The 21,602-nt window shown below is 36.6% G+C and overlaps 2 protein-coding genes across 2 annotated transcripts; both read left to right on the top strand.

The window, feature by feature from the left end:
• The first annotated feature begins 376 nt into the window (after nucleotides 1–376).
• KLRD1 (killer cell lectin like receptor D1) lies at nucleotides 377–8,691 on the top strand. The gene is made up of 7 exons (XM_081128462.1): nucleotides 377–512; nucleotides 1,802–1,894; nucleotides 2,037–2,099; nucleotides 3,557–3,708; nucleotides 4,547–4,647; nucleotides 5,299–5,473; nucleotides 8,509–8,691. The coding sequence occupies exons 1-6, from the start codon at nucleotides 506–508 to the stop codon at nucleotides 5,417–5,419; spliced, it is 537 nt and encodes a 178-aa protein (XP_080984588.1). The 5' UTR covers nucleotides 377–505; the 3' UTR covers nucleotides 5,420–5,473; nucleotides 8,509–8,691.
• A 1,954-nt stretch (nucleotides 8,692–10,645) lies between these two features.
• LOC308552603 (natural killer cells antigen CD94-like) lies at nucleotides 10,646–17,318 on the top strand (the record flags this gene model as incomplete). Its single annotated transcript, XM_081127818.1, has 4 exons — nucleotides 10,646–10,664; nucleotides 14,536–14,672; nucleotides 15,500–15,603; nucleotides 17,279–17,318. The coding sequence occupies 4 exons, from the start codon at nucleotides 10,646–10,648 to the stop codon at nucleotides 17,316–17,318; spliced, it is 300 nt and encodes a 99-aa protein (XP_080983944.1).
• Between the last annotated feature and the right edge of the window lie 4,284 nt (nucleotides 17,319–21,602).

Genomic DNA, 21,602 nt, shown 5'->3' with positions numbered 1-21,602 from the left:
TCATTGGAAATATGAGTATATTTATGTATCTTTATTATTAAGCAATATTCAGAAACAAATGTGCTGATAACTGCCAAGTGCTCGAATCTGTGTTTAGCACAGTTAAATTATAAATGTTTGTCATTATTAAAAGAGGAAAATTCTTGTGGAACTTTATTATATGAAGTAAATTTACCTTTGGTTTGCCCAGCTTTTTTCCTATTTTCCAAATATTTTTAAAAGATGACCCCTGTTGACACATTTAAAAAAAACAACCCACAAAAACCCCTTTATCTTTTTTTCTGATAGTCAAAGAATCTGTGTTACATGAGTGTAGTGAGAATTTCCTGTATTGTGGTTTCCGAAACATCAAGAATATCGCTTAACTACACAATTTTTCTTTTCCTTTTGAATTTCTTCATACACAACTTTCAGATTCTTAGCCTCCAGCTCAATTCCGTGATCCAACACCATTCTTTTTAAACAAACATCGTGACTTATCTGTTTCTACACCGGAACATTTCTCATGGCAGGTATGTTGACCTGAGTCATAAATTTAAAAATAAATACAAGCAGAAAACGTATTCGTGGATATTGCTAATTTCAGGGAATGCTTTAAGAAAAAAATATGGAAAATTTTAGGCTTCTTGTGTTTCAGCATTTTCCACTTAATTTTATTTTTCTGATTCTTCATTCTGTAACTTAAGAATGATTTTGTGAAGCTCCTTTAACAGGTTTAAACAGTGACTAATGACAGAGAAAACTCTAAATTCTGAGCGAGAACTGAATTTACCAGGTTAAATTATGAGCAACTTAATTCTAGCTTAGAATAAATAGAGAATGACAAATATTTAAAGTGCAATGCTTACAAGTGCTATTTAAAAGTTTTGCATTTGTGTTGTGACACCCAAACACCACCCAGATTAACAGTCTGACACATTGGACTGTTGTTAACGACAACACTCTTTGGGGGGGTGTTAATGTTAATGAAAAATCTCCTAATGTTGAATTGTTTGGGGGCAATGACTATAAAAAGTAATTACAAGTATACGGAAAATGTAATATTCTTGTAAAAAATGGTTGCTTATGTATCATAATTCAATGTTCTGTGAAATGAATCCAGCTCCCCAAGTATTGCCCATGTGTTGGCTGGGGAACTTCTCCTCACACAACATCCAGATGCACCTGTCTTTTCTACCCTGTAAAACCTCTACAAATCTATGAGCACCTGGCCTTTTTCAGGACAGTCTCAAAAGGACACGTTCCCAAGCAGTGTTATTGTGACAATGATAGAATATGTTAAATAAAGACTCTGGTCCTAGACAAACTTTCATTTGATTTCTGACTTGGGTAGTTACTAGGTTTGATGCCTTGAGAAAATAACATTAATAATAAATTCTAAATTTTCTCATCTACCTAACGGGAATCATATTACTATCTTGTGATTTTTATTGAGAAAAATAAAGTGACCATCTTATGTAAGCCCATAAAACAGAGCTTGGTGCCTGTTCATCTCTTCTTACTCCAGATCTCTGGGCTTCTTTGCCAAATTAAAAATAAATGTTAAATCCATTTTCTGAGACAGAGCTGGTAAAGAAGAAAAGATACAGATAATCTTACTAAAGAATTAAGTACACCACATGAAACTTTTAGTATTGTATGGAATTCTGAATGTCTTCATTTCCTACTGTTTCATTGGCAAGACAGTTGGGTTGTCAGGGAGAAGAAATTTTTGGATTCTCTCTCCCAGGTTTCTGCCTTCAACAGATTCAGATCCTGTGTTTGTTATTTAACTCATCCCTCTACATCTCTTTCTCTACAGCTTTTCAGGCCACTCCATGGAGGTTGATTTCTGGGATCTTCGGAGTAACCTGCCTTGTGTTGATGGCTACTCTGGGAATTTTGTTGAAAAATAGTAAGTTTTTCTAGGCAAGTTTAAATAAAGATCAAGAGTGTGATGAAACCATTCAGTATGAAAGGTTTCATTTTACTGATGTGTAATGTGTTATTTCACAAACCTGTATCTCACTGAGTACGTTTCTAATTATTTCTTACAGGATTTACTAAACAAAGTATTCAGTCAACATCATCTCCAGGACCCACCATTGAACCCCAGGAAGGTAGGTTCCATACTTTGAAAAACCTTGGTAGAGCATGAAATTGTTTCTTGTTTTTCTCACACGGAAGCATGGTGGAATATTATATAGAGTAATACAAGTTTACCTACTAATTGTAGAATAGTCTCACGTCATTGTTCTCTAATACAAGAATTTTTAAGTTACGTTGAATATGCATCATTTATATATTTATTGAATAAGAAAAGCATGAGCCTGAAGTGACATGTTTTTCCTGTATGAGTGCTCATGTTTAAGTAACAAACAAAGAATAAATTATACTACATGTTACAGCTAATCCTAATTAGCTGCTGGTGTTTGCTCATAACATATAATTTTATATCTCTTTACCTTTGCTTCTATTTCTTGCATGACTCAGAATATAGTGCAGTGATTTCTACAAATCTGACCCTAGTTTTCTGTTGTGAGTGAGCTCTGAGTCCAATTTTTGAAATACATTTTTCCAGATTCTGTCCAAATGGTCTCATCATCTTCTGTGATCATATAGCACTTTATCTATGTTTTTCTTCTTGAGATATTTTCCAGCTTTATTGAGATATAATTTATGTACAACACTGTGTAAGTTTAAGGTGAACAATGTATTGATTTTATACACTTATATATTACAATATGATGACCACAGTAGCACTAGCTAATACTTCCATCATGTCACATAATTACATTTCTTTTTTGTCCTGAGAACATTTAATACCTACCCTTTAGCAATTTACAAGTCTATAATACAGTATTGTTAACTATAATCACGATGTTATGCAGTAGACCCTCAGAACACTAATCTTCTAACTGGAAGTTTGTACCCAACTTCTCTCCAGTTCTCCCCCCTCCCACCCCCTGTAAGGACCATTCTACTCTGTAACTTGAGCATCACTCACCTGGCAAAGGTTTGAGTACATACCATGTATTATCACCCCTATCTCTGAGGATAAAATATTCAAGGCACTATTACTGGTTAACTGTACAATGGCTGTTCAAATTAATTGCTTTTTTTAATCTTCATTTTGATATAAAATATATAATATATATCATCATTCTCCCAATGTACCATATTTATTTCTGACTCAGGAAATATGCTAAAATGTCTTCCTCCCTTAAATATCTCTTCCATCTAACTTACTCCTATTTTTCACAGGAGACCTCAACTTTGGGTCACTTTCTACACTCTGCTACAGGATGTTTTAACATACTGAATTTCTTATGTATACTTACCCAAACTAGCATTAAATATAATTAATAAATGATTGAAAATTATATAATTCTGATGCTACCTCTAGAATGTAATGTCCATGATGCATTCACATCACTTCTTCTGAAGTTTGGTTTAAGAAGTAGACTCTCAGGGAATATTTGTAGAAAGAAATAACAAATGATTTTTGAATGAGTAAAAAGTGCTTAAAAGAACTGAATCACCAATGTCATCAGTCATGTGTATTTTTTTCTCTTAGGTCCTGGCTGCTGTTCTTGCCAAGAAAAGTGGATCGGTTACAAATGCAACTGTTACTTCCTTTCCGATGAAAAAAAAACTTGGGCAGAAAGTAGGGATTTCTGTGCTTCTCAGAATTCCAGTCTACTTCAGTTACAAAACAGAGATGAACTGGCATGTATTTAATTTTGGTTTCTTATATTTTCTTTGGCCTAGGATAACATATTATCTAAGTAAGCTGACTACTTTGATTCAAGGTTTTATCAGATAGTGAATGAATGGTTATAGTTGAACTAATAATGAGTGACTTATTTTTATACCTTAAAACAAATCATTTTATAACCAACACAAAATTTCTCAAAAACTTATAGGAATAAAAATAAAGGTAGATGCCAGATAAAGTACAAGAGGCATTTTAGAAAGAAGTCAAAGAAGAAATAATAGGTCATTATTTTATTTAAAGAACCAACTAAGCAAGTTTGTAATTTTTCATTTTTTAATTGAATATGTAATTTTTTGTAATTATATAGCTTTTGTCATTATTCTGGAATATAAAGTGGAATGAATATGAGAGGATGATTATAATAATTACAAACTCTTAAGAAAAATGAAAGATTTCTCCAGTTGCATGAGGAATTTGTGGGAAGTACAGGTCAAAATGGTTATATCTGAGAAATTAGTCCTCGAGATGCTTTCGGTTTGGAATCAAATTTGATTGTTGATCTCCTGTGAAGGAAGTGTTCCATGAAAATCTAACCCCTCTCTAATGTTTTTCATTCATTCAAGAAGTGAGATTTGTGATATATTTTCTCCATAGGTGAAGGGACATTATAGGTGAGAATGGGTCTTATTTATGAGATGTGACTATGCCTCCTAAACTAGACGTTAAAAACGGTTCAGTTTGAGTGACTGAGGGCCTGCACATGATTCTGGACACTAACTTTCTTGAAAGTACTTTATTTGCAGAGTAGATTCAAATTAGATTAATATGTTTGTCTCTGTGTCCAAGCAGGATTTTATAAATACCAGTAGATTTTACTGGATTGGACTCACTTACAGTGAAAACCGCCATGCCTGGCTGTGGGAAGATGGCTCTGCTTTCTCCCAAGATCTGTAAGTTCCTGACAGTCAAGCCTTTCCTGTTCTTATGAGTTTATCTTTAGATCTCAGAGAACAGAAAAGAGAATAGATACATGACAGCAGCAATTTTACCCTTGAAGTTACTGTACTTGTGACCATAACAAGTTCTGACTTTTCCTTGTTGCCTTGGTGCCAGCACTTGTATGAGTAGATCATCAGTAACAACGTAAGAGATAAAAAGCTGCCCTCACACACAGCTGTCCCGGAGAATCAGGAGAGCCATTCTTTTCTTTATTTTGGTGGGATCCAATATTCTCAGCATCCTCCCCTGTTTCATATATTCTGAGCTTCTTTTCTGCGTATCTGTAATCTTAGAATTTCACTTCCATCCATACACATAGTATTTGCAGCATCCTACAGTGACACAGTTAATGCTCTGATTTGTTTTCCTAGATTAATTAGCAAATACACCTTTAAACAAAGTAGAGGCAAAGTTGATCACATATCAGAACCATTAACAACAATGGCAAGAACAACAACAAATTCCTGGACTCAATGCTATTGGTTATTGAGGCCATAACTGTGCCTATTGAATTAAAGGATACAATGCCGAACAACAACAACAGAACACCATCCTTGGACGTTTTCTTTTCTTGTATGTTAACATTTTATTTTTCTCTACAGATTTGTATTCCCTCAAAGGACAAATACAAAGAACTGCATAGCATATAACCCAAGCCAGAATGTTGTAGATGAGCCCTGTGAAGAACAACATCGTTATATCTGTAAACAGCGGCTTATCTAGGTGTTGCTGAGGGCAGAAGGGAAGGAAGGACAAGGAAGGTCCAGTATTACTAAGGTAGGTTTACCTCTTACATTATTACTAATTATCTACTTCTGGGATCTTTAAAATGTTTCATATTATATCTTAGCATACAATTTTCTTGTATTTGAAAACATGTGTTTTAAAATTGATGAAATTTGTGCGTGTACACCTGAAATTATAAAGCATCAAGATAAGATAAATAATTTCATGAGTATTTTGATTTAATGATCAATATTGAGTGTAATATATTTTCATGTATACATTCTGGTAAATTTTCTGTGCAGAAATTTAAACAAAGCAATTTACATCAAATGATATATATCAACATCATTTCAGACTTGGTGTGGAATGTTAAATTGGGGATTCCCATCTTCACCTCAATTTTCTGGATGTTAGTTCTTTCTGGATACCTATATTTCTATATGCTTTAATGTAGAGCTGAAAGTGCCATATGACATTTTCCTCATGTGTATCCTCTGGCTGCAGATGGGAACACATTTGTGTCTTCTCTTGACCCCTTCCACCCCCTCCCCAGGCCTTCCTTGCATTATTGTCTGTCCATGGGCTATGCATATATGCATATAGGTTCTTTGATTAATCTCTCTCCACCTTAATAAAGCAAGTATTGCAGAAAATGAGACAATCCTTTTGCCTGTACAGGGTCTTGCCTTCCATTTCTAAAAATGCAACACTGCAAAGTGCAGTAAAGAAAACCTCAACAAAAGGAGGTATGCCTGTATCCACAAATCCCACTAAATTTAAAGGGGAGAGAATTATGAAGGTGTACACTAGGGCACAAAAGTTTGGGGGGGTCAACTTAGACCTCTGCCTACTATATCAACAAACCCCTACAAATATTTAACTGCTACTCTATAGTTCATTGAATTTAAACACTGCCTTTGATTTCTGTTAAGTAGAAATATAATTCATGTGTGCCAGGACAAGAAATCATATTTTAGTTACCCCAATATATTTTTTCTTCATTTAAAAAAATTATTTTTCAATTACAGTTTACATTCAATATTATTTTGTATTAGATTCAGGTGTACAGCATAGTGGTTAGAGAGTCATATACTTTACAAGTGTTCCCCCCAATAGTTCCAGTACCCACCTGGCACCATACATAGTTATTACAATATTAATGACTATATTCCCTATGCCGTACTTTACATCCTATAACTATTTTGTGACTACTAATTTGTCTTTCTTAATCCCTTCACCTTTTTTACTCAGTCCCCAAACCCTCCTCTGCTCTGGCAACCATCAGTCTGCTCTCTGTACCTATGAGTTTGTTTACATTTTGTTTTATTTTGTTCTTTACTATTTGTCTTCTTCTTACAGACTTTTTCAATTATCATAATACCCTCTAGGTTCATCCATGTTGTCCCAAATGATAAGATTTTATTCTTTTTTATGACTGAGTAATATTCCATTGTATACATGTCCCACAGCTTTTTTTATCCACTTGTCTACTGATGGGCACTTGGCCTGCTTCCATATCTTGGCTGTTGTGAATAAAGCTGCAATGAATATAGGGGCGCATATATTGTTTTGATTTAGTGTTTCGGGTTCCTTAGGATATATACCCAGAAGTGGAATCACTGGGTCATAAGGCAGGTTCATTTTTAAATTTTTGAGGCACCTCCACACTGTTTTCCACAGTGGCTGCACCAGTCTGCACTCCCACCAGCAGTGCATGAGGGTGCCCTTCTCCACACCCTCGCCAGCACTTGATGTTTGTTGATTTATTGATAAAAGCCATTCTGAAATGTGTGAGGTAATATCTCATTGCGGTTTTATAGTGACCCCAATATATTAATTCGTAGTTACTCCATTCGTGGCATCTAAATTTGCCTAATAAAGAGTTATTTTATATTGGATTGGGATAGCTTTTTGCTTATCTCCAGAGATGCTTGAGCATCAATTTTTGCCTCTTGGTCATGGTAAGGACAGTGAACTAACTAACTCACTAACTCACTAACAACTAACTAACTAACTAACTAACTAACTAACTAACTATGGTAAGTTGTGTGTTTTTTTAAAGTTCAAACGTCTTGAGTGGAACCTAGGGCCAATCTATTGACAGCTTACAGTGGAGATAATTGGTTAGACATCCTGTCTTCATTATATGATCAGACTCTGCAGGAAACTTCTGCGTCAGTTCTCCTGAAACCAAATTTCGTCAAATAAATATCAGAACAAATATCAGCAGTTTTTTCCAGAGAAAAGTTATATCATTGTATAAATAAGAAGAACATTGGGAAGTTTGTTCCTGGATGTTTCTTGGTCTCCAACTCATGTGAAACCTCTTCCTCCTGCTGTATCAGACTTTTTGCCTTTATTAAAAGCTTTAAATGAGTATGTTCATGGGACCCTTATCATTTCTTTAAATTAAATAAGCCTGGAAATATTTGGAACATTCAACCCCACCCTCCCTTTACATTTCCGTAATTTTGGAGCTTTTGAATCTTTTCTCCTTACATCCTCCTGCATGGGTTGCAAAGCATCCTATAAAGAAGTGGATAGTAAATGTTTTAACTTTGTGGGTCAGTCTCTGTTGAAACTGCTACTCTGCCATTGTAGAGCAAAAGAAGACAGATAATATGTAAATGAATGGTTTAACTGACTTATAAGGGAAACTTATTTAGAAAAAGTAAACGGTAGAACAAATTTGCTCCTCAAGCCATAGTTTGCCAACCCCGGTCAAAGTGGATAAAGTGACATTATAGAGGCACCAACCCTACTAAGTTGCTTTATTCTTTTTAGGTCACAAAATAAGAGTTGTAAATATACTTATACATTTCACAGTACTAAAAGAGTTGTGTCCTATATTATCAGTCTCTCTTTATTATAAAGGTGAAAATCCATAAAGCATATGCTATAGCCAAATTCAAGATGTTCACCAGTGACCCCCACTTTCAAGTTCACATACCTTTGTTCAATTTCCTTCCACATTGTCTCAGGGTGGACCTGTGTGACCAGTGAAATACAGTGGAAATGACAGTATGCCCCTTCTAACTCTAGTTTATAAAAGACAGTGTGATTTCTTCCTCTCTTTTCTCTTTCAGATCACTTGACAAGGGAAAGCCAGACATCATATCATGAGCAGCCCTGTTGACAGGGCCATGTGGCAAGGAGCTGAAGACTCTTATGAACAACTGGCAATGAGGTTTTGTTGAGTTGTATACTTGAAACCTGTATGGTTTTGCAAACAAATGTCACCCCAATAAATTCAATAAAAAGAAGTAGTCTATTTCTTTTTTTTTCAAATCTATCTTTATTGACTTCAGAGAGAGGAAGGGAAAGGGGGAGAGAGAGATAGAAACATCGATGATGAGGGAGTCATTGATCAGCTGCAGCCCACAACCCGGGCATGTGCCCTGACAGGGAATCGAACCCCGATCGCCTGGATCCTAGGTCAACGCTCAACCGCTGAGCCACGCCCGGCTGGGGGAAGTAGTCTGTTTCTAACAGCTATGTAATAAGCCTCTCTTGCAAGTCAACTTTCTAGCCCTAGTCAAGCCTTCAATAACAGAGCCCTAGTTGACAACCTGACAGCAACCTAATGAGATAACCTGAGTCACATCCATCCTAAGTTTTTCAAGGATTCCTAACCTTCAGAAACTGTGTGATATAATAAGTGTTTATTCTTTTAAGCTGCTATTTGTTGGACTTAGTGGTAGACTCACTCATAAAGACCCATCTTAAGAAAAAAAAGGAAACAACAAAAACAATTATTGAAAGAAGTCAACAATTTCCCAAAGTTCATCCTCCTAGAAGTTCCATGCCTCAAAAATTTCCTTTATATAATATATTACCATCAGTTTTGTTTTCAGTAAAGTTGACGACCCCACTCCAATATCTAAATTGGGCCCCAACCGATTTACATCGATCAGTGTGTCTTATTTACCAGCTGCAGTAATTTACATCTAGCCTAGTCATTGTCAATAAGATGAAGATAAGTCCCTGGATGACTCTTACAAGAACTTGAAGAAAATAAGCTAGACACAAAAGAGTTTGCATTGCATTGTTCTTGTTATATAAAACTCAAAACTAGGCAAAACTAAACTAGACATCAAGATAATGCGAGAGGTAAAGATGGTGGTAAAATATGGAAGGAGAAAGAAGATGGTAATTGGAAGTTTAAATAAGCAAAGATCCTGGTGATCCTGGAAATTTTCTGTTTCTTGACATGGGTGGTAGTTGCATGGGTTTTAAATCCGATGGTTATTAAGCTTTATGTTTTTATTGCTTTTGACTATGTAAGTTATATTTTATTCCAAAGGGTGAGAAGAAAATATTTGTTGATTTTTTTCTGTCTTAAATAGGTTTTGATATGAGGCAGGTCTGTTATCCATTTCTCACTTTACAGCAACCACAGTTCTGTATTTCCAAGCCATGTTTATTTTACACAATCTTGCTCAAACTTTAATTTTAATATGAGTCCTTCATTTCTTTCTGAAGTTGTATCTCTCTGCTCTGTGACTTTGGTCTGTTCCAGAGTACACTGGGGATAGATTCAAGCATTACCTCCTTTCTAATGATGCAAAAATTTTAATAAGAGAGCTGGGACACTGTGATTGTCAGAATCTCAGTGTTTCACTTACAGAGGAGAGACGAATCAATATTTTCTCAAACCAAGTATCACAATGTTACCTTTGGGGGATATTGAAAAATACTTCAAAATTAAGCTGAACACTTTTAATTTGATTGACATTGAGTGGACTTTTGAACAAATTATCTGGACTTTTGAATAAATTACTTTTACTCTAAAATAATCATTATAAAACTGGCATAAGTGCCTTAAGAAATTATATGAAGGGCACAAGATTATTTTTGGAAAAAGGTTATAAAACACTCAAGTAAATTTATAATAAATAAAATAAGTCATTATTAAACATTAAGCTATAGATACCTGTGTTTCTGTGAAAATGAAATGGTCTAAATCATAAATAAAATATATATATTCAATATTCTTACCATCTGATGCATCATTTAAATAAACTTAATAAGTCCATGTTTTATACTTTAGGTAATTAGAGATAAAATAGGTGATCAAAATTCTAACACCTGGCTTCATTCAATACACAGTAAAATTTCATTGTTTTCCACTGCTTTACTCAACAAAGTTGAATCATTATAATTTTAACTCATCTTTGTAATTCAGTTTTAACTAGTTAGCCTTTTCTATGTCTCTGAAATAACATGTGGGACCATAGTAGAGGTATGAAAATAAAAATTAGTTCATCCTTTTAAGAAGGAGCGTCTTGCCGTGGCTGCTTTCAAATCCCGTGCTGACTGATTATGCAACTAGGACATACCCGCAAAGACGACTTGAGATGGAATCTCTAAACACTAGGAAGGATGTGGGCCTTAAAACAGTTAAGTTCTGACCTCTCCTAAGATAAGCTCAGTTTGGTGGTGATTTGTACTCTATATCAAAATGTGAAAAACTAATAATAAAGAAAAGATGAGAGAGAGCAAGAGAGAGCAACGAGCCATGTGATTCTTCTCTTGCTGTAACTTTGGGGCATGAGGATAGGTGGCTGAGTCTGACGGCATTCACTCGCTTCACTGAAAATGCCAGGGGCCTGGAGTTGCACAAGCAAAAGGAAATAAACAAATCTTGTTATATCAGGGCTGCAAGGGATTCACTTCCATTTTTTGATTCTGTTCCCGACCGGGGCTTTAGGAACTCTCTACCATCTTTGTACTGGGTCAGACACTCAGCAACCGATCCTAGGAAGATGGCTCTGCTTTCGCACATAATTTAAGTGTCTCAGAGTTTGACTGCTCCTTTGCATTTTTTGAGTTTAAGCTAAGGTTGGAGTAAGCAATTCATATTTCATAGAACTGAACTACTAGTAAGGTGCTAGGGTGTGAAACCTGAGACAAGAAAGCATAGGAAACAATAATAATTTCTCTCTACCCAGATTACCCCACTAGGCTCAGGAGATGAAAGTGTTCTGGTGCCATACAGATTTTAAGTTCTGCTTACTTGTAATCTGGTGTGAGTACACACACACACACACACACGCACACACACCATCTCTATTTTATTATCCTGCACAGTGCAGGGAGTGGGGAAAGTGATGAAGTCAAAACCATTATATTAGTAAGAAACAGCTTATTTAACTGTTTTCTCAAGAAAAACTCTACTTATGACTAAAAACAGAAGTTCTTACATTTTTACAAATCATACTCATTACTCTGCCACTAGAAGGCAGTGAAACACATCAAAATGTATTTTATCTAATTGGAACAAATATTATATAAATATAATATATTGGTACTGTATTATATAAATATAATCATATTGGTAATGATTCCGTTTATGTCTCTAACTAAAAAGAAAAACTATTTTTAAATTTCCTGATTTTATTGAACTTAATTTATTTTCTTTTATTTATTTTAAAAAAAATTATCTTAACCTCTTGCTTTGAAACCATCGGTTCACACAGTGATTGCATCCAGATTTTCCTAAGAGAAACAAAATGTGTACCTTGGTCACTTTTGTTCAGCTTTTTTTTTAGTTCTCTCTGCTCAGAGAATGCATGCATTTTCAAAGCAATGAGATCAAAATGAATTTTTAATTTGGGGCTCTTGGCATGTATACTATTGAGTATGTTCTGCAATATTTTAGTTAGAAATTGCTGGGCAGACAAAAGATCTCACTGTTCATATTTTAAGGGGACGTTAGTTTATATTCCTTAGCTCTTTCTTTCAGTCTGAATGATGTAGCTATTGGAGTCACCACGTGCTTTGAACAAGGGCAATAGTAAATCACTGTGTGCCGGGGGCCAGCCCCAGTGGTCCAGGGGTCCCCAAAGGTGTGGATGGCGTCAGCGAAGAATGAAGGACACGGAGACAGCGTTCAGAGCATCAGGACAATCAGCTTCATTTTTATTGCCTTGTTACAACTATATTTATACTATTTGATTTTATTGCTGGTTAAACAACATGACATCATGCTTTGTTCCAGTTTCTGTTTTGGCCTTTCACAGTTAATGAATATACCTTCTTATCTGACCTTCACTAAAGAATTTACATCTCTTTAGGTATGTTAATTTTAGTCTTACCTATTGTTTATATTCCTATAGGCTATTCTACAGGTTACTCTCTAATTTGTTATTTACATTCTGAAGTTACTATTTTATTGCTCTACCACATAACTAAAAGGAGAATAACTAAGTCAACTTTTCTTATGTAAAGGTTATGCAAGTCCTAAGTAAGGGTTATGTAGCCTGCGTGTGATTGTTTTTAGCTGTGGTGACTGACCGCCTGCCTGGCACCCGGCCTTGGTCTCTTCGTTTACGTTCCTTGCAGCAGTCCGTCCTCATTGTGATATCTTGTGTATGATTATTCTGTGTATGATTATTCTGTGTATGATTATTCTGTGTGTGATTATTCTGTGTACAATAAGGGTCCAGGTGTAGATTGAAATAATCTCTTTCCGAGACTGCTCTTTCCTTGTGGGGATTCCCAGAATTTTCCATTAATATAAACATCCCCCAGTAATACATTCCTTAGTGGGGACTCACTGGTGGCCTCCCTGTGGATGGCCCTGCACCGGCGAGTCAGCAGGGCCCGGACCCAGGCCTCTTCCCTGGTGGGGAACATCCTGTGGTAATGGGCCTAACAAGCCCTATACTCTCTGCTGACAGCCTGAGTTCCTCACAGCGGCACATGATTTTCCCCTACTCCTTGGGGCTTTTACTGAATCATTGTCTTTTCCAGTTCTATCCGACTCCCCTGCTAGGGAAAAGTTTCCAGCTGGGGCAATGCCCTTTTCTGGTGCAGTGACTCGGGCAAGGACACAGAGCGTCAGGAAGGGGAACAAGCATGGGAAGAGGGATGTGCCACACGCCAAGTCCCATGGAGCACTGGATGTGCAGATGTCTCCTCCTTGAAGGACCGTGTCAAGCAGCAAGGATGGCTTCCGGCAACTGTGGAGAAAAAGTGTGGTTGCCTCCAATAGGAGATCTTGAAAGAGGGAGGCATCTTCTGGAAGGACACCCAACTTTTCAAAACCAAACATATAACTGAATCTGAACATTTCAGTGAAATTTCAGCCTGGATTCTCTCTGCAGCAGACCCTGAGAATGATTTTGAGTGAAAAGTTTATTTGGATGTGCATGGAAGAATGGTCAGAAAGAGAGTGTTAATACAGGAGAGGCAGGCAGGACACAAGAGGGCTGCTCTCTGCATGTAGCTACTGGAAGAGGAGACTGAAAGTTAGCCCAGTTAAGTGATTCTGGGAAACGGGACAAACCTCAGTGTTCAAAACATAGATCTGTTGCCTCTCGAATGCTCGCCAACCAACTGGGGACTGAACTCGCAACCTGGGTATGTGTCCTGACAGGGACTTGAACCCACAACCTTTTGCTGTATGGCAGGATGCTCAAACCAACTGAGCCACACTGGCCAGCACAGTAGTAGATTTTTAAAAATTGAATTTATTGAGGTTACATTGGTTAATAATATTATATAGGTTTAAATTGTACAATTCTATAATACATCAATCTGAATAGTGTGTGTTTACAACCCTAAGTCATGTCTTTTCCATCACTGTTCATCCCCCGTTTACTCTCTCCTGCCTCCCTCCCATCCCATTTCCGTCTGGTAATCACCAAACTGTTGTCTATGAATTTGTGTTTTTTTTGCTTAATCCTTTCAACTTTTTCACCCAGCCCCCCTCCCCTGTCTCCTCTGACCACTATGAATCTGTTTTTATTTTGTTTATTTTGTTAATTAGATCCACATATAAGTGAAATCATATGGTATTTGTCTTTCTCTGACTGGCCTATTTCACTTAGCATAACACTCTCCAGATCCATCCATGCTGTTGCAAAAGGTAGTATTTCCATTTTTTGTTTGTATGTTTATTTGTTTTTTACTTCTGAGTATTATTCCATTGTGTAGATGCCACACAGCTTTTTTATCCACTCATCTACTGAGGGGCACTTGGGCTGTAGAAAGAATAAATAACAAGTGATTTTTGAATGAGTAAATAGCATTGATTATATTGAATCTTCATTGATTATATTGAGTCTTCAATGACTTCAAGAAAAGTCATGCTTTACTTTTTCTCTTAGGCTCTGGTTGCTGTTCTTGTCAAGAAAAGTGGACTGGATACCTCATTTCCAATGAAAGAAAAACTTGGGCAGAAAGTAGGGATTTTTGTGGTTCTCAGAATTCCAGTCTACTTCAGTTGCAAAACGGAGATGAACTGGCATGTATTCAATTCCGATTACATTTTCTTTGACCTAGGAAAATGCTATTTAAGTAAACTGAATATTTTGAATCAAGTCTTTAATCAGATAGTAACTGGATGGTTACATTTGAACAAATAACTGACTAATTTCCAATACCTTGCAACAATCATTATGCAACCTACACAGAATTTCTCAAAGACATATATTATAAGAACAAAAATCAAGATAGATGCCAGAGGAAGTAAAAGAGACTTTTTAGAAAGAAAACAAGCGAGAAATAATGAGTCATTATATTTTATTCAAAGATCCAACTAAACAACTTTGTAATTTTTATTTCTATAGTTGAATTTATAATTTCTTTTGTAATTATATAAGTTTTGTCAACACTCTGGGATATTAGGTCACATGAACCTGGAGAATATGTTCATAAACTTGCCTACTTCTTAAGAAAAAGTGAAGAATTTCTCTAGGTGCATGAGGGACATGTGCTGAGTATAGGTTGAGTAGGTTAGATCCATGAAATTGATTCCTCAAGATACTGCTGATTTGGGATCAGACTTGATCGTTGATCCACTATGAAGCAAGTGTTCCAGGGAATCTCTAACTCCCTTTATAACTTTATTTATTCCCCCAAGAAGTGAGATTTTTTCCCCTCTATAATGAGTGGACCTGATAAATGAGAAAATATGGGGCATTTGACTATACCTCTTAAATTAGACGTTAAAAATCATTTCAATTTGAGTGATTTAAAGGCTGGATCTTATGCTGGACATTGACTTTCTTGAAAGTACATTATTCCCAGAGTAGACAAATTAAGTTAATGTTTGTCTCTGTTTCCAAGCAGTGTTTTATGAATTCCAATGAATATTTTTACTGGATTGGACTTTCTTACGGTGAAAGACATGGTGCCTGGTTGTGGGAGGATGGCTCTGCTCTCTCCCAAGATTGGTAAGTTTCTGGCAATCAACATCTTTTCAGTTCTTTATGAGCTTATTCTTAGATCTGACCAGAGAATGCAACATATGGGAACACTGTAGCTGTGATAACCTGTCTAAGGTATGTGTATGCAGAAAAGAGAATAAATACAAGTGAGTAACAATTTTAACCCCTTCTAAAGCATCCATGTGTATGATCGAGTGACATGAAGTTAGTGTACTTATGACCATTAAAGAGGTTTTGACATATAGTTGTGTGTGTTTTTTGCCTTGGTCCAAGTACTTGGCTATGTTGAACATGTACAGATTCCCCCAGACACAAGCTGTCCAGAAAGAACAGGATAGCTATTCTTTTCTTTACCAAGGTGAAGCCCAATATTTTTAGCATCCCTCCATGTTTTAAATATTCTGGGCTTATTTTTGTACATTAACAATCTTAAAATTTTATTTTCATTCATAAACATGGTATTTGCAGCATCATACATGACAAACTTTATGCTATGATTTGTTTTCCTATACTACATTAATCAACGCATCTTTAAGCAAAATAAACACAAAGTTTATCAAATGTCTAACTTTAACTAAGAACATACGTTGTACTTTCTGGATATTTGAAATGTTTGGCTTTGTTGTCCATGTGATTTCAAAATAATACATTTTAAATTCAATTTTAAAAATGGCATAGATAAACTTATAATGAAAATTAATAGTTTTGTGTGCCACTTGCCCATGTCCCTATGTGCCTCCCTTAAGGCAATTTCCTGTGGGTTTCTAGTTTGTTTTGTTTGCTTGTTTCCTGCTTTGAGTGTTTTTTCTCTATACTGAACCAAGGATGGTTTATTTTCACAAATTTTGTTGAGAATGAACGTACGCTGTATTCATTTAGCTATATCCAAATATAGGTTCAAATTGTTACTTTTCACATCATCATCTTACGAGGTGTCCAGGCCATAGCTGCATTTTTTCCCTCTGAGAACTCAGGAACATTTATTATGGTTGCAGGAGCAATGAGGAAACAGCAGGTATTAAGTATGGTGGATGATGTTTAATTTCAGAGAGTTATCTATGTAAAAAATTGTCTTCACTGAGAGAAGAAATTCCTGTTGCCTCTCAATTACAGATTCGAGGTTTTTCAGCTCCCAAATTATGTCAGAATATTAAAATGGAAAATTCTGGATTAAATAGAGGATACCAGTCACCCATGCCTAGTCTTTCTCACGGTGTGATCACATCAATTAGTCATACTCAGGCCATGACCATGTGACCCATTTCATTTTTAATATTCTTCCTCCCACTCTTACTGCATTCTGCTTTCCTTCATCTTGAAAATATCTTTGTAGTCTTGGGGTAGGAAAGACTTCTTTTATAAATATCTTTTTATCATGGACTTTTTTTTCTTCTGAAATGAGATTTATGATATATTCTCTGGGGAAAGACACATTGTTTTTCTTCTTTTGCTGTCTGTTTTTTGCATAACAAATTACAGTAAATTTAGAAACTTAACACACATGTTTATTATCTCATAGTATCTATGGACAAGGAACTCTGCATGGCTTAGTTTTGCCCTTTGCTCAGGGTCTAAAGGCTGGGACCAGAGTCTTGGCCAGGCTGTGTTCTCATCTGAAACTCAGAGTCCTCTTCCCAGCTCATTCAGTGTGCTGGTAGAATTTAGTTCCTTGTGGTTGTAGGACTGAGATTGTCAGCTCCAGACACAGCCCTTCTCCATAAACAGTCACACCATGGCTTCTAGCTCCTTGAAGAACAGAAGGAGAGCATCTCTGACTTGGACTTTCTCTGTTTTCTAAAGTCTAAATGTTCATCTGATTTGGTATCTTAATTGCATCTGAATGATATCCTAATTACCACCCATAATAATGTTTTGATTAACTGACAATGGACTGATTTGGAATCTCAACCTTTGAAAAATAGCCTCATCTTTTCCTTGTCAGCATGGTTCAGTGGCTGAGCATCAGTGCATGAAGCAGGAGCTCACAGTTTAATTCCCAGTCAGGGCACATGCCTGGCTTTCAGGCTTGATCCCCAGTAGAGGGTGTGCATGAGGCAGATCATTAATGATTCTCGCTTATCATTGATGTTTCTCTCTCTCTTTCTCTCCTGAAACCAATAGAAAATATTTTTCAGAAGGCACTTGTAAAAAAATAACCTCAAAGGATTAAAGATGGGGGGCAGACTAAGTGGAAGCTACTGACACTCTTCCAGAGACAAACTGGAATTATAACTGAAATATAGAAAAACCATCCTGAATAATAACTGCAACTAAAGATGAGCTGGATAGCACCCTCATAACCAAGGAGAAAAAGGGGAGACCGCATAGAGACTGGTAGGAAGTGTGGAGGCACAAGAGGGCTGGCTGGGATCCCCCACACAACAGCTGAAGGTCCGGAGGGATAGCTCAGCTGTGGGGGTTCCCACTGAGGACTCTGGGGCCTAAACTCCAGTCTGGGCTTCCCAGCCAAGAGCACCAGAACTGAGAAAAGTGCCCACATAACAACTGGCTGTGAAAAGCAGCAGAGTTTTGTCCGCCAGGGAGAGACAGCTGGAAATGAAGGCACCCTCTTAAAGAGCCAAAGCAAAAAGTTTTGTATGCAGCCTCTCATCTCAGGCTCCAGCACAAGGGGGGCAGAGTGGATTGGAGTTGTGTGAGGAGAATCTAGGGTTGTGGTCTCTGGAGATTGAGATCAGAAGGCACCCCTCTGGATTCCTGTGCTGGGTCACTTCCCCATACTGCAGAGGACATCTTTCTCAGGCAGACACTTTGCTGCTTTTGCCTAGGAGGGGGGAAGCAAATGCCCCACCCTTCTGGAAAACCTCTCACCCTATGCAGAGGAGTTTTTACAGGCTGAAGTTCATTAAGAGAATCAGATTAATCAGCCTGCAGGCAGAGGCAGACTTCAGAGTGCTTTCAGTCTTTGCCTGATCTGCTTCTGGACCCAGGCCTTGAAAAAGCAGACTTTGGTGTGCATCTTGGTCCTGTCCGACCACACCTAGCACCAGCAGAGGAGACCTCAAGCTCTGGGTTGTTGATAGCTCCAAACAGGGTACTCAGGGCCAGTCACAAAGTGCATCTGACATTGGCCTGCACCAGAAACCCTTTAAAAAGACTGAGAGTCCCAGAAGACCTACCTAATACATAGAAACAAATCCAAACAGGTAGCCCAAACTCAAATGGGGAGACAAAAAACAAACCCCAAATGAGAGACCAGGAGAAGTCTCCAGAAAAAGAGCTAAATGAAACAGATAAGCAATCTATCAGATATAAAGTGAAGAATACTGATTATAAGGCTGCTAAACAACATGAAAAATGATATAGAAACTATGAAGGAAATTAAGAATGACATAGCAGAAATACAGAATATACTGGAAGGAATAAACAGCAAGTTAGAGGAAGCTGAGGATTGGAACAGTGAAGTAGAAGGCAGTGTAGAAAAAAATCACTCAATCAGAAAGCCAAAAAACCACAAAACAATGAAAAAAACAGGAGGACAGTCTAAGGGAGCTATGGGACAACATGAAACATAACAATATTCACATCATAAGAGTTTCAGAAGAGGTTGAAAGTAAGTAAGGGTTAGAGAACCTGTTTGCCAAGAATTCAAGACAAAGAGAATCTTACAGGCAGCTAGAGAAAAGCAACCTGTTACTTAGAAACAAGCTCCCATAAGGCTGACAGCTGAGTTCTCATCAGAAACTCTACAGGCCAGAAAGGAATGCCATGAAGTATTCAAGGTGATGCAAAACAAGGATCTGAAACCAAAACTAATTTATCCAGCAGGACTATCATTTAAGATAGATGGTGAAATAAAGAGCTTCCAAGACAAAAAAAAAAGGCTAAAGGAGTTTATCACCACCAACCCAGCATTGCGGGAAATGTTAAAGGAACTGCTATAATTAGAAGCAGCAATAGAGAGAGAGAAACATAGGCATAATGAATTAAAATGGCAATAGATAAGAACTTATCAATAATAACCTTAAAAGTAAATGGATTAAATGCCCCAATAAAAAGACATAGGGTGGCTGAATGGATAAGAAAACATGACCCAAATATATGCTGTCTACAAGAGACCCACCTCAAAACAGGATGAGTGTGAAGGGATGGAAAAAAATTTTTCCATGCAAATGGGAATAAAAAAAAGCTGGGGTAGCAATACTCGTATCAGACAAAATAGACTTTAAAATGAAAACCATAAAGAGAGACAAGAAAGGTCATTACATAATACTAAAGGAATAAATTCAACAAGAGGATATAAACCTGAAAAACATATATGCACCTAATATAGGAGCACTTAAATTTATAAAAAAAACTTCTAGAGGACTTTAAGGGAGAGATCAACAGCAATACAGTCATACTTGGGGATTTTTACACCTCACTGACTTCACTGGATAGATCTTCCAGACAAAATAATCACCAAAGAAACAGTGACCCTAAATGATACACTAGATCAGATGGATTTAATTGACATTTACAGAACATTCCACCCCAAAGCCAAAGACTATTCACTCTTCTCCAGTGCACACAGGACATTCTTAAAGATAGACCATATGTTAGGACACAAAACAAGCCTCTACAAGTTTAAGAAGATTGAAATCATATCAAACATCTTCTCAGACCAGAATGACATGAAATTAGAAATCAACCACAATAAAAACACTAAAAAACATTCAAACATATGGAGGCCAAAAACCATGTTTTCAAACAATGAATGGTTTACCAAAGAGATCAAGAAAGTAATAAATAAACTTCCTGGAAACAAATAAAAATGAACACACAACTCCAAATCTATGGGACACAATGAAAGGGAGGGAAGTTCATAGCACTATAAGCCTACATCAAAAAACAAGAAAAACTTCTAATAGACTCTCTAACCCTACAACTTAAAAACTTAGAAAGAGAACAACAAGAAAAGCCCAGAGTAAGTAGAAGGAAGGAAATAATAAAGATCAGAGCAGAACTAAATGATATAGAGACTAAAAAATCAATACAAAAGATCAATGAAACCAAGAGATAGTTCTTTGAAGAGATATACAAGATTGATGACTGATCAAGAAACAAAGAGAGAGGACCCAAATAAACAAAATCAGAAATGAAAGAGGTGAAATAACAACTGACCCAACAGAAATACAAAGGATTGTAAGAAAATACTATGAACAACTATATGCCACCAAGCTGGACAAACTGGATGAAAAGCACAAATTCCTAGAAAAATACAACCTTCCTAAACTCAATCAGGAAGAGTCAGAAAACCTGAATAGGCAGATAACTGTTGATGAAGTTGAAGCAATAATCAAAGGGCTCCCAGTACACAAAAGCCCTGGCCCTGATGGTTTCACAGGAGAGTTTTACCAAACATTCAAAGAACTAACACCTACCCTCCTCAAACTATTCCAAAAAATCCAAAAGGAAGGAACACTTCCAAGGTCTTTTTACGAGGCCAACATTAACCTAATTCCAAAACCAGATAAAGACACTACAAAGAAAAACAATTACAGGCAATATCGCTGATGAACATAGATGCTAAAATCCTCAACAAAATATTAACAAATTGGATCCAGCAATATATTAAAAAGATCATACAACATGACCAAGTGGGATTTATTCCAGGAATGCAAGGCTGGTACAATATTCGCAAAGCAACAAATATGATACATCATATAAACAAACTGAAAGACAAAAATCACATGATCATATCAATAGATGTAGAAAAAGCATTCAACAAAATCCAACACCCATTTTTTATAAAAACTCTCAGCAAAGTGGGAATAGAGGGATCATACTTCAACATAATTTAGGCCATATATGACAAACTTACAACCAACACCATACTCAATGGGAAAAAACTAAAAGCATTTCCTGTAAGAACAGGAACAAGATAGGGGTGTCCACTTTCACCACTTTTATTCAATATAGTACTGGAAGTCCTAGCCACAGTGATCAGACAAGAAAAAAACATAAAAGGCATCCAAATTCGAAAGGAGGAGGTAAAACTGTCATTA

The sequence above is a fragment of the Miniopterus schreibersii genome, assembly GCF_964146895.1.
Source record: "Miniopterus schreibersii genome assembly, chromosome: 2".
In the NCBI taxonomy this organism is placed as follows: Eukaryota; Metazoa; Chordata; class Mammalia; order Chiroptera; family Miniopteridae; genus Miniopterus; species Miniopterus schreibersii.
This window is presented reverse-complemented; position numbering and strand designations above follow the sequence as displayed.